At 33.9% G+C, this 14,268-nt stretch overlaps 1 protein-coding gene across 36 annotated transcripts in view; it reads right to left on the bottom strand.

Moving 5' to 3' along the window:
• Positions 1-4,133, bottom strand: part of LOC100744258 (myosin heavy chain, muscle) — a 41,435-nt gene extending 37,302 nt beyond the window's left edge. For 10 of the 36 annotated variants that reach the window (XM_033322106.1, XM_024369361.2, XM_012388565.3 and 7 more), the window contains exons 1-2: positions 3,722-4,072; positions 916-1,338 (exon numbers count right to left, since the gene is read on the bottom strand). In XM_033322106.1, the coding sequence (XP_033177997.1) occupies positions 916-1,122 (207 nt within the window). In that variant the 5' untranslated portion in view covers positions 1,123-1,338; positions 3,722-4,072. Of the gene's footprint in view, positions 1-915; positions 1,339-3,721; positions 4,077-4,115 lie in introns of those variants that run through there. The other 26 variants (XM_033322102.1, XM_024369354.2, XM_033322107.1 and 23 more) reach the window with 6 other exon arrangements.
• Positions 4,134-14,268: the final 10,135 nt, after the last annotated feature.

Genomic DNA, 14,268 nt, shown 5'->3' with positions numbered 1-14,268 from the left:
GAGAGAGAGAGAGAGAGAGAGAGAGAGAGAGAGAGAGAGAGAGAGAGAGAGAGAGAGAGAGAGAGAGAGAGAGAGAGAGAGAGAGAGAGAGAGAGAGAGAGAGAGAGAGAGAGAGAGAGAGAGAGAGAGAGAGAGAGAGAGAGAGAGAGAGAGAGAGAGAGAGAGAGAGAGAGAGAGAGAGAGAGAGAGAGAGAGAGAGAGAGAGAGAGAGAGAGAGAGAGAGAGAGAGAGAGAGAGAGAGAGAGAGAGAGAGAGAGAGAGAGAGAGAGAGAGAGAGAGAGAGAGAGAGAGAGAGATCATATGTATATATATATATATAGGTACATACACGATATGAATATTGCACACTTCTCCCTATTTATATCGAGCTTGAAAACTTCCGGTAGTAATCTCGATTCGTGATAAATTGTTAAAATTTTACACGTACACGTACTATGTACACGTTTTCCGATACGTCTGTCTTGATTTATAAAGGTTTTGATTTTAATAAATTTGGATGTCGGAACGTTAAATGATAGCAAACGCTTAACAGCTACCGAGCGGTTTTTACCTCTGCCAAAAATAGCGTTTCGACGGAGTCTGATACGATGAACCTCTACTATTTTGGTTTCTTTTTACACGTAGGAAGCATTGGCTCCTACCCTGCCATACATACTACAATTCTATTCAATTTAGGCGATAGAGGAAAAGACACGAAACAAGAAAATATTTACTTTGTTCTTCCTTTCCTACTTGGTAATCCGCGAATCGTTGTTTCACAAAATTAAAAATGTTTTAACAAGTTCGTAATAAAAAATGTATCGACTACTGTATCGAACTTGCAGAGGAATTGGATATTTTCTGTCGGATCAATTTAAAGCGAGGAAAGGTGAGAAATACGAGAGATGTAAAACTAAAAGGTGAAAGGTAAATTACCTCGCCGCCAGGTAACGTGACGGAAACGATATCACCCTTGGTTGCTTTGATTTCACCAAGAACATAGCCTTCCTTCTCATCCGGCACCCAGCACGCCTTTTTCGCATCGTATGGTTTCGTCTGGTCGATTCTCTTCTGCTCGAGGGAGACAAAGAGGTACGGGGTTGGATCAGGATCCTCTCCTTCTTGTGGCTTCGGCTTCGGCATCTTCGATTATTTCCTTTCTATTTGAATAATTTACTTCTCTACTTCTATCCTCCTCTCGCTCCCAGGAAGGTCTACGTGCCTTTTACGTCGTTGTTTTCCCACGTATCGCACGGTGGGAAGAAACTTCCTTGTTACTTCGTTTCTTCGCTCTTATTCTCGATCCTCGGAGAATTCGGCGGCGGACGGACTACTTCTGGCGGCACGATCTGGGCGGCCCTATTTTACAAACAATCAGTCCCGTCAGTTATTATTAATTTACTTCCACGAGGACTTCTTCGTCTTCTTTGTGAATTGTTATCTACAGAAGCAAAATATGATATACGATACACGATACACGGTACACAGTACACAATACACAATACACGATACACGATATACGATATACGATACACCATACATCATACACGACACATCGATATTATCAGTAATTGCTCTATTACAGTAAATGTTAATAGCTTTTTATTCTTTATTCTCTCTGTTTTCTATTCCTTTCAGTTTGATTTTTCACGCGAAATTATGTTTGCAATAAAAACAAACTACCAAGTGGAAATTTTCCGAAAATTTTTATATAGAGATATAGAAATATAGAAGATTTAGTTATCAGAATGTAGATAACAATTTCGAAATATTTAAATATTTTTTCTCGTCTGGCAGTCATATGAAAATTTCATTTTGCTAGTATTATTCTTTCGAATGATAGATAAATCGATTCTTTACACTTTATACGATATTATCTGCAGGTCTGAAAGTTCTTTCTTTTTTTGAAATTATTACAATAAGACTGAAATATAATATAATAACGAAGAAATGTAAAGATACTGCCAGTTAACATAAATAACCCGTGCAATTCGATACAGAGAATATTTGACAATATGGTTAGTCGATGCTCGTATGAATTATATTCGAAGCCACACACATACACACATTCCCCTCTTATATATGATCAATTAGTATTATTAGTATTATTAGATTAATTGAGATATATATATGATTAATAACACGTAAATTACTGTACGTTTTGTTTAAATCGAAAGTAGGTGCTATCATTGTATTATTATTATTGTTGTTGTCGTTGTTGTTGTTATTGTCATTATTATTTATTAATATTGCTAATTATTATTCGTATGAAAAACTTTTAACGGCTAGAAGACGTTGTAATTATAAGCGGGTTGCGTAACGATACTGTTCTTCGGTGGTCGAAGGAAAGTCACGCAATAACGTAACGTTAAAAGGAAAGAAAAAGGGAGACTCCTGTACATACACATATATATTTCAATTTTCCACTTTTCCACTTTTTCATAATCATCTTGCTGCATAAGTTTTTACTTGAAAAGTAGGTAAGCGAAATAAAGAGGTAGATGAAGAAAACCCAGAAATTTGGACATGACCGATCGTACGAAATATATCCGCATGTAGAAAAGAAGGGCGAATCACGAAAATCAAATTAAAAGAGAAATAATTACATAACAAAATGCATTAGGCATTGGAAATAACTCGAGCGAAAGAAGAAAATTTGAAATAAATTCCGTTGGAAACAATTGTTTCCAATTGTTTCAAAATCAAAGAAATTTTGAGAAAGTCATAATTTGCATTATGTAGAAAATATTGAAATCGAATAAACGGATGAAAGAATGTTGTTGGTTAAAAATTGAGAATCAGTCGAGCCGTTGAAACAAGACACCGGGTTTCGAACCCGTCCAAAAAAAGTAACATGCTTCTAGAGCTGCATAACGGAAATAAGATGGCAGGCGCGCTACATCTTGTTCTCGGTTACGGATCATGTGTTTTCAATTTCGCGCACGTTCGATAACTATGGATTTCTCTCTGATTCGATACGGCGTCAAAAAACTAAATATCGTGAGAAAAGAATTTTACCCTAAAGTACAGTAAAGAAAGCGTCTCGCATAAAATGCGATATCAGAGATAGAGAATGAGAAATTTGTCAAAATGCGGAAGAAGAAGGAAAACCAAGTCTTGAGATGCAAACTTATTCCTTGAAATTTCTTGTAACTTGAAATTTGTACACATTGCGTCGCACTATTCAGCCTATAAAAGGCGCGCTGGCTGGTCAAAGAAGAGGAAAATCAAAGAACGCTTCGTACTGTATGGCATGGTACGTATCTCTGGATGAGAAAATTGCATCGCATTGCCTTCAGGATCCTTTCGTTAGAATACACCGTAATGTCGCACTGTTCTCCGGATATTCATCACCAATGACGTCACCGATGACCGTTCAAACTCGCGAAACTCGAAAAGTACCACTGTGTTCTGCGCTCACGGATACGTATATTATAAACGAGGAAAAATCGCGAAGAGAAAGCGAAAAATTTTAAGAAGACGGAAAAAAATCACTGTCCTTTTGTGTTTCATTTGTCACCAAAAGAAGGACCACGCACAAAATTGTCCCTCTCTCGAAACGATATCAGTTCCTCGGTAATAAAATAAGGACTACACCTCAAGATTAACGTCAATCACACGTTCGAGACTTAAGCTCGAATATCACTAGCGAGATCTAAACTGTATCCACAGTTATTTCCCCCTTTCCACTACTAAGAGAAAAAGTAATTACTAAACGATGAATCACACTTTCCTTTTTTACCTAAAAAATCCTTCGTGAAAAAGGGTGGTTTGCAAGACTGTGGACTATAAGATCACTAGACACTGCGGGTCAGACTAGGTTGCATATTAACGAGTCCTGGCGAAATCCCCTAGGCTTCTCTCACAATCACGAGTTCGTTATACTTTTTGTTTCCTTCTTTTCTTTTCTTTCCTTTTCTTTTCTTTTCTTTTCTTTTCTTTTCTTTTTCTTCAGATCGGAATTGATCTCGTTTCTTTAAAGCTCTTCTATTCGTCTTTACGATTTCTATACGTCTCCCTTTTCGCTTTTCTTTTCCATTTGCCGTTCCAAGTATCGAGCGTTAATGTTGTGTGTCGTGTAATCAAAAAGAGAAAAAAATCTAACAATCGGACGAACACCGACGTTTTGCACTTACGTTAGAGAGCCGTTCTGTCGGGGAAACGAGCGGGGGCTCCCAATATAAGCGCGTGCAACGTGATCCTAGAATATAACGAGCTCGACGATTGGTCGGTCTTCTTGACCAATAAGAAACCGCGTTAGTTCCGGGGCCAATCTACCTTTTTAGGCGGAGATGATACCAAAAGTGTGACAAGGGGTGGCCACGGAAAGCTACAACCGCCTCGATCGGCCGAGTGAGATGAAAATAGATGTCGAAACGAGACAGGGAATTACCTTCAGCGGGCTGATTTTCTGGCATGTCCATTTTTTTCCTCTCTCCTGTGCTTCAACCCTATCTTACTCTGTTTCCTCTCGACCCTGATTTTCTATCCTATACTTTGCTCAAACATCCGCCCGATATCGAATCGTTCCAACATCGAGCATCCTTCATCTTCCAATCGAGTAATCCGTAGCAGTAGATACCCAGTTTTTCATATACCGCATCAAGATCACTGGTACACGTGGAAGACGCACGTGCTCGATAATAGCTGCAGCAAACACATATAAATTACGCCGACTTCTTCGTAGTGTCCTTTTGCGCCATTATGGCTGGTTCTTTTAACAAATTTTCCTTTCTCTCACGGACCATTTCTTCCACGATTTTTTATATTTTACTATGACATACTTGCAGCGCTTTACACTTTTACTTATTATGTAAGAATTGATATACAAAACACTAGAAATTTGTTCTTTAGAACGATCAGATACTTTGGAACGTTAAATTGTTCGTCTGTACGTCAAAACATCGTTGCATGTACATTTTCCATCTCGTTTTTCTTGATAAGCGTTTCCACATTTTTCAACAAAACTGTATTTCCATTTATCAAATATTTACCAATGGAATGTACCTAATAATCTTTTTAGAAAAGCAATGCTATTTTTTATTAAGAAATTATCGTTTTACAAAAGTATAAAGTTACAAAATCTATGCTAGTAATTCGATCATTTTTTACTACAGGTATAAAAATATAATCCCTTGAAGATGAAAAGGAAACCGTTCGATCGTTTTATATATACATTTGCTATATTACGCAAATTTAACGCATAGAATATACACGTACATTCAGGAATTTAAGTTGATTAATCATCGTTCTAACCACTCCATGCATATAATATAATTTCCATCGTAATATTAGTTATTAATGCGAATTTCTGTTTTTAATAATATCACTTCCTATTTAAAAAGTTTTACAATACCTAATTAACACAATTAAATAGTATCTCGTTTATTATAGGTATAATACAACGTTAATTCAACGTTGAGAAATATCTCAACGATCTTATCAGACGCACAAAAAAAGCTTTGTATCTATGTACATAGGATCTGCAAATGGAAGCTGCAATGGAATCGTCCGTTGTTTTATTCGTTCATTATTTTTCTGCGAAATAACATTGCGATTCATTCGATCGAAAGGCCGAATATCTGTTATCGAACATTGACCAGAATATTTAGTGGCTTTCTACCAGAAATATTTGGCAATCTTCAGTAATTGACCTCATTAGCGTTTACTTTTGCATTAGAGCTCTACAAATTATGTGCCTATCTTTATTCCTCGAGAGGACAGCTTTTTTCCTAATTCCTGTTGTGCCAGGCGAAAATTACAATTTTCATTCGTTTCTTTATTTTTATTTTAGAAATGAAAGATTTCTCCTTCTCTTTCTTTTCACGGTTATATCTATTTTATTTACATGCTGTTCTTATTTTTATTATTTAACAGATATTAAATAGTGATGTTAACCATATATACGTATGAAAGTGATTGAAATTTTTATAACATCGTAATATCATAATTCCTTATGTTTTTTACGTGAATTAATTCTATAAAAAAAGCTTAATGTCCTATTAGAAATTGTTGTATACACAATGTATAAGTTTGAAATAGCATGTGATATTCCGATGATATTATGGATAACTTGACTAAATTTTTAATAGCAAGCTGACATTAATATTTACACTCGCAAATTAGTAAAATGTGGAACTGCAACTATGCCTAAAGCTTCGCAAGTCATAAACGCCATGAACAATATGTTAATGTTAACGTGGAATGTTGAAGGTAGAAACGTTTACAGATTAAACGATAGAGAACAAAAGTTTGCTATATTTAACGATCCTATTATGTTTCAACCCCTAGAACATCATTTTCACTATTATTTTCATGACGCATTTGATTCGCCAATTGAACCTAATTATATACAATTTCGTTCAAAGGTATAAGCATATTTGCTCGATTACAATAAGTATGTATTTAGGACAAGTTATGAAATACTATAACGAATTTCACATAAATTTTATGTATTTTTTTTATACAATGTTGAAGTACAATGTTAAACTAATTTGTCAAATTCATTTTGCTTAAAACATGATACAGGTGAGAAAAGGACAATCGATATCGTTTGGTAAAAGGTTTTAAATTTTCATATATAGGAAATCTTTTTTAATATGAATGTTCTATTTCAATTAAATTTTATAGCTTATAAATAAAGAAACAAATATTATTCTTAATACATTTTCCAAACATTCTTTGAAACTATAATCGCATCTATAACAGATGACTGCTTGACGTAAGTACACATTGTGTGTGCACGCAGTAGTTGAGAACATTCTATAGTCAGACACAAGAAACATTATGAAACAGGTAAGTCCTTTACGCTTCGTCATACGTGCTTTACTCAGAATGAATTATGGTACGATAAACATTTTTATTCGGGAACGTCGGAAAAAGAAAATATTTTAGCTAGAGCTCTGTTTGTATCAATTTCTATTCTACTTTGAAAATAACAAATTGTAACAAACAATCGCTTAACAAAGACGTTTGAAAGCATCAAACTCGAATACACGTAATCGGATGTATGATATTGTATGTGCTTGTTTATTGCAGTAGTACGTAAACAACAGTGTTCTCCGTTACATGTTTCAACTATTCTACAAAAAAGGAATGATACTACGTTAATTTGTATTTGTCGCGTGTAACTAATATTGCTTTATACCACGTAGGAAATACTATGAAGACGTAGACAGTAACGGAATTCGGAATGTATGGAAATAGACTGGTTGCGCAACATGCTTGGTAAATTAAGATTCTGACGCGCATAAATGCCATACCGATGTTTATTGCGAGACTTTTAAAACAACGCCTGCTCATAATGTAAAACTAATATACATGTAAGCATAAATATAAAAGACTTTGAAATTTTGTGGATTACATCGCCGATCACATTGCCGATGGCTTCGCTTGAGAAAGACATATATTCTATGAAAGGATAGAGTGATTGAAAGTTTAATTATGATTCGAAAATAAAAATGACGCAGTGTATCGATCGTTATAAATAAATCGATTATCATTCAGACCCAAGATGGAACTTTCTATCGCAGTAACTTTGCTAAGAAAAAAACGAGAAGAGAAGGAAAAAATTAAAAAATAAATAAAGTAAAAATAAAAAAAATGATCAGTTGAAATTTCTCGTTGTTAGATCAAAAGGGCGGACACCGGTTAGCTTTTGCTGTATCCTCGGTAACATTTTGCTATATCTAATTTAAGGTTGGAGCTCGATATTATTTTCTGCGTGTATCGCATCAAAATTATTTTTTATGCCAAAAGAATAGTAAAATATTTATTATTTCAGATTTTATTAATTCCCTTCAATGTAGAGAGAAGCTTTTACCACAAAATCTTTTTATACTAGCAGCATATAGTGTATAGATGTATATTAGGGATTTTTGTTTAAAGACAATATCGAGTCTGTATATCATCGGTTTTGCTAGAAGAACGATACATCTGAAAAATGTATCCATTACTACAATTCTTTCGTTTACTTAATCACCTTCGTGAGTTTACCAGTTGTTTGAACTCGAAGGTCATTCGAAGATCAGCATATTACACATGACTCAACTTATCGTTTTTATTAATCACCTAATATGCTGACAAAATTATATCGTACGATTAAAAATGTAACGATGATCGACCGAAAGTGTTGAAAGATACGACCTTGAAAAGGAAGGAAAGTATTTTTTTTCTAGTTTCCTTTCCTTGTTTCATTTCTCTTTCTGGAGAGAACGCCATCTTACCTTTACATCTCTTTATATCGTCTAATAAAACAACAGAGTGGAAAAATGAATTGGAAGTTGTTAATTGTATATGAAAAGAAAATTTGTATAATTCATTCCAGTATCGAAATTCCAGGATGTGTTTGCTATTACGTTAAAGTCGGTCGCACGAATGCGGACAAACAACGTCGAAAAGGACGAGATAGAGGCAGCGCGGTCTTAGTTAGAAGACAGATAGCGAAGTAAGAGCAGAAGAGGCCGAATCTAAGATTATTTCGGGATTGGCCGGAGATAAACCGGGCCAACGTCGACCGAACCAAGTGAAACGAAGTGAACGGAGCCTTGAGGTTTGAGTCATCTTTCTGAACTCGAATTTGGCTCGTTCGCAAAATTACGCACAACACCGTAATAATCAGGCATTTCTATATTTCCGTGCATTATTTCTTTTTCCTTTTGGATTTCATTTTCTTTTCCTATCTACTGCCCCTCCTCCTCACCCAATCCCATCCTATCCTATCCTATTCTATTCTATTGTATGTTATTCTATTCTATTCTCTTCTCTTCTCTTCTATTCTATTCTACTCTATTCTATTCTATTCTATTCTGTTCTATTTTATTCTACTCTGTTCTATTCTATTCTATTCGGCAATCCTTCCTGATCCTATTATTATAACTCATGCACTTCCTTTATCAACGTTTTCTTTCTTACTATATTCGGAAATTATTATACTATGTGATAAATAGAGGATCGGTTAAACGTTTCATAAATCTTCCATGAAAATTCCTTCTATTATACATACGTTCATTGATATTTTAATTTTTCACAGTTGCCTTGAAAAAATTTAATTTTATGTAATAGACACTTCCATACATGTCCCTTCGAGTCAGATTAATTACTGTCATAAAATGGAAACAATTAAAACCACACAATTTGCTAGTATAAAATCAATCCTAACGTAATACAAACGTAATACAATCACGAATGTGAATAAATAATATATAATAATCGTATCAACAAATATTTGATGAAAATAAAAACGATATATGAATCGTAGAAAGATTGAAATATACGTAAATCGAAGTAAGAATATTGAGTTTTATACCTTTAATGTTTTTATATATTAACTTATAAATACTCATATACTATTTTACATTTTTTATTATCGGCAGAGCTTTTTTTATGAAAATACATTTAAACGCGTAATAATTCGATTATTTGATACAACGTATCCGTTGGCCGAGATATTAACCGAGAAATTGCCTTTGAATTTATCTCTTACAATATGTCTTTATACAAGATTATGGTTGACATGTGATATAATAGAAAGAAATATGGAAACAAATGGAAAGAAATGGAAACAAATAAGGGAAATGTTAGTTTCATACAAGGTCATGGAGGAACGAAGAAGCAAAAGAATGCACGTTTATAATCGTACAGTCGAATTTCTGTGAGCGCTAAACGAAAAACAATTTGGCTGTGAGACAAGAGGAACACTGGTGTTGCATTACGTCTGGTCGAAAAGGATGAGCGCCAATCAGTACCGACCCACTTGTTTCAATATCTTGCAGCCAATGCTCCGTGAACTACTATTTCGAAATATTTTTTTATAGATAAAAGAACATCCACCCCGCTTCCTTCGAGGGAAATAATGATACAGATCGTTTAACTTCCTTAAATAAAGGTATTCTAGTTTTTATGGGTATAATTTACGACAAAGTTATTTTTATATAGATAATTCACGATAAATTTTGTTTCGAAAAACATTTGCTTAACGGAACTCGTTCGTAAACTATACCGCATCACTTCCGAATCACTTAAACATTTATGTTTATCAAGGCATATTTCTAAAAATATCCATGCAAATGCGCTATAACTCAACAGTTCGTTTTATATCAACCAGAAAGGAAATCGATGGTTAGCCAATAAATTTTAAATGCAAGAATCTATCTTATAAAGCAGACTCTTTAGAATCGAGGATGTATCTTAAGTTTGTGTATAAAAATTATTTGAGAATGTAAGGATTAGTTCTATAATCTAGTTATTATAAGGGTTATATCTACACTAAGATAGAATCCATAGCATACTGCAATTGGGAAAATACATTTTTCAACCACCTTCTTCATATGATAATTGGCGTAGAATAATGAAGAGAAAAAATTAACCATTACAAAATATTACTTTAACAAAAAAAATTAAATTCTATAAAGAAAATTATATTTTTCCTTCTATTATATAAAAGATGCAGTGTAAATGTACTAGCCGTTTAAAAAAAGGCCATACATATTATTATTATATACATATTAGCGAAACTTGATTAGCGAACCTTTATTTCCCCTATGCATACACATATGCACATAATAGTATAATAAAATTTAGTAGATACGTGAATGCAAATAGAAACTTAGATTGTAGATGTCTGTCTGATCGATACTTACACTAATAAGTTGTTTAAAATTCTGTAATTTATGACTTACTTATATAGAAGCAAGATAAAAACGAACAAAGATTAAAAAATTGTTGAAAAATGTCTGTTTAAATGCGGCAATTTACTGATAGAAATTTACGTTCATTGGAAAAGTAATTATATCGATATTCACCTTAATTCATATTAACGATCAAGATAATGTCATACATTTGGCGCCAAATATGTGGATAGAGTCCCACGTCAGGCGCCAAATGTGACAATACCTAACACTTGGCGCCAAATATGTGACAATATCTAACGTCGTCCGCCAAATATGAAGCGATGTACGTGAAGAAAGCAAAGAGCAATGAATTCACTCCGAATCGAATAAATATTCCACATACCGAAAGTTCTAACCGCATAGTTACAATTCTTACAAGCCTATGAAATCTGCTAAATCTTTTCGTTTGATTTATCAAATTTTGCTAAGTAATTTTATTAACTTAATATTTCTTTTTATCCAGATCATTCATAGAACTCGATAAGGTTTTTTTTAAAAACGTCTATTAACTTTGACGAAGCAAGCCTTTTATACATACATAGGTATATAAAATAAATATTACTACGTAAATGTATAGACATTATACCAACTTGAATTTACCAATGAATAAAATGATTAAAAAATTTCAAATAAAAAGGTTTCATATTAAATCATTTTCTTACGTGTTTCTAGTATAGAAAACAATGAGTGTTTTGAAACACATCTAAAGGGAATTACATAATATCTATTGCAAGTGCCCAATTTCATTCCAGGTTCCGGCGGAGCACCCACCTTCATTCGTTTCATTTCGGCTTTTCTTGTCCCACCTTCATCGCCTTATACTTTAATTCTTGTTTAGCCACCTCCTTCCCTGGGCCTTGCGTTCTGGGGCTAACACTATTTTCGTTTCTTAGCGATAATATGTATAGCAGCTACTGCTTAACTATAGTCTTTTCAACGCTTCCTTCCTTTCTATTAGTGTCACTTTATTCTGTTTTATTAATCTCTTTATTTCATTTTCCTTTTTTGTTTATATTCCAATGGTATACCAGATTTATTTCTATACGTGTGACATCAAACCCATTGCAAATAACATATATAGAATGCTGATAATAATGAGAAAAATAAGCAAATATGTAAAAGGGAGTAAACCGAATAATTTAGAAAGATCATAATCAAAAACAAATTCAAGGAGAATTCAAATATAAACATACAAAAAGGAGAAACAAAAATATGTATAGCAGAAAGTCACATGTATACACACATACAGAACGTTCGGCTGTAGATATCAGTAAATTTAAGAGGTGATTCTTGAAACTGAAATAAGACAAAAATGAAGAATAAAAAGATTGCGTTTTCGGCTTCACTTTTTAGTTGTGAATGAAACACCCAACAGATCTCACAAAGGACATAAACTAACAAACAAACACTCACCACACTAAAGAAATAAATCAATCAAATTCGAAGATGGTGTCCCACTGGGGGTATCCATCCACATGTTATATTATTATACCACTAAGCTATAATATTTTACCAAATGTCCTACTGGACAAATTGTAAAATGTAGATAAATAAATAAAAAAAACTTTTTAGTTGTTGACAATTAAAAATCGGTCAAAATACCTCTGCAACGCAAGCACACCTTTTCGAACGAAAAGAGGTTAACCTAAGCAGAATAAGCCTAAGGGTGCACAATGACCCTCAATCCGAACGACATGGGCGACAACCTGCCTCGTACAAGTCATAGAGAAGAAGATTATGGTATTCAGAGACGTAAACTGCGATTGTCCCGTCCGCGAGTGTCGACAGCAAAATCACACAAACATCACGATTGTCCCGGCCGCGAATGTTCACGAAACAAATTACAACAAATACAAACAAATACAAACAAAACAAACAAACAAAATACAAACAAATTACAACAGATATTCGATATGTCCTCTGTTTTCTTGTAAACAGAGCCTGACTCTTCTTTTAAAATTTTGACGTATTGTATCTTCGTGTATTCCCAGTAGCAACAGTCGAGGGGATTTAAATCTGGGGGCCGAGCAGGTCAAAGCACAGATCTTCTTCGACCAATCCATCTGTTTCCAAAACAGCTGGACAACTACTCTTGCACTGCCTTGGTAGAATACGATAATGCACCATCCTGCACTACTTTCTCCTTCCGACACAGGCGATATGGTGCTGTTGCTGGCACCTTCTTCAGTGGCGATAATCCTCGTACTTAACCTGAGATTTTTTGAATATAGTGCAGTATTCTATCTCTCAGATCCGGATCGTCGCACTGAATTCGTCCGCAAGATTTCGCAGGTTTTAACGTACCTGTTCCCGCAATCGTTGGCCTATTTTGGAATTTATCTTTGCGCTGGGTATAGTCTTATTAGGATATTTTTCGCCGTATAAACGTTGCGCTTCTGCGTTATTGCTGTCCGCCACATCGTAACAAGACTGCATATCAGAAATTTCTCTAAATGTATACGAAATTTTGTATTAAATATGGCAATATAAATGATAAACAACGTATAGTACTGTTACACTGCATACCAATACTCACTGCGCGCACACAACACCACTACGCGCACTGCACACACAATAGACGCAAGTAGTACTCTAATTTAATATTTTCAGTTCCCTGAAAGTTTCTCAGCAACTGTCAGAATAATTCTGTCCTTCCAAAACTGTTCTGGCCCTCTGCCTCAAAATGGCGAAAACACGGAAATGCAGTGAGGGACAGTTCATCCAGAAAGAAATAGTTACGGTATCTTTTTTACGATACGTATTGGAATATTGTCATTGGAAAAGTGAAATTTCTGTTTACTAGATGGGTTTCGGAAATATCTCTATCTTTTTTGTACGTTCCTTCAAGCCTTAAATAATATCCAACAAAACAATAAAAATTGAAGACAATATCCTTATTGACAATATCAATATTCCAAATGGCTACAAGTTTGGCTGTTGTAGTACATAGTGGCAATAGTAAAGGAACCGTCATCGCCCAACCAGTCATCCGAAACATTGTTGCGCATATCAGCACTTAGGTATATAAGGAACGTTCGATTCGCGCGCAAACTTATTTTTGCCTGAACTTACACATGGTAAAGATCAGGAAGTAACTTTGACCTATTTAATAGTAAATCAATTATTAATTCGTAATATTTAAACTATTACTTTATAAAATTTAAGCCATTAATTTATAACAATTGAACTAATAATTTATAATAATTACCCTATCCATTTATAACAATTTATTATTAATCTAAACAATTCCTCTCAAATCTAAAACAATTACTCCATTAATTTTTAACAATTATACTATTAATTTGTAACAGTATGTTCCTAGTAATTAAAAATAATTTTACTCTTAATTTATAATAATTATACCATTAATCGGAAGGAATTCTATTATTCATGTAAACCAGTACCATCAATTAGTAGTAATTAAATTAATGATCTATTTTGTTTTATTTAATATTAACGAAATCTCTGAAGTCTTTGAAATCATATTTTATTTCTATTTAGTTTTATTTTTTAATTTTAAATACAGTATTTAGTTTTTCATTTAACTATTTCATATAAAATCAGTGCCAATGTGAGCGTCTATGGATGAAATGTAATTCTTCATATCTGCTCAAAACCA

This window comes from Bombus impatiens, unplaced genomic scaffold (assembly GCF_000188095.3).
Source record: "Bombus impatiens unplaced genomic scaffold, BIMP_2.2 scf_0551, whole genome shotgun sequence".
Classification (NCBI taxonomy): domain Eukaryota; kingdom Metazoa; phylum Arthropoda; class Insecta; order Hymenoptera; family Apidae; genus Bombus; species Bombus impatiens.
The sequence above is the reverse complement of the archived record's forward strand: the minus strand, read 5'-3'. Positions and strand labels throughout refer to the sequence as shown.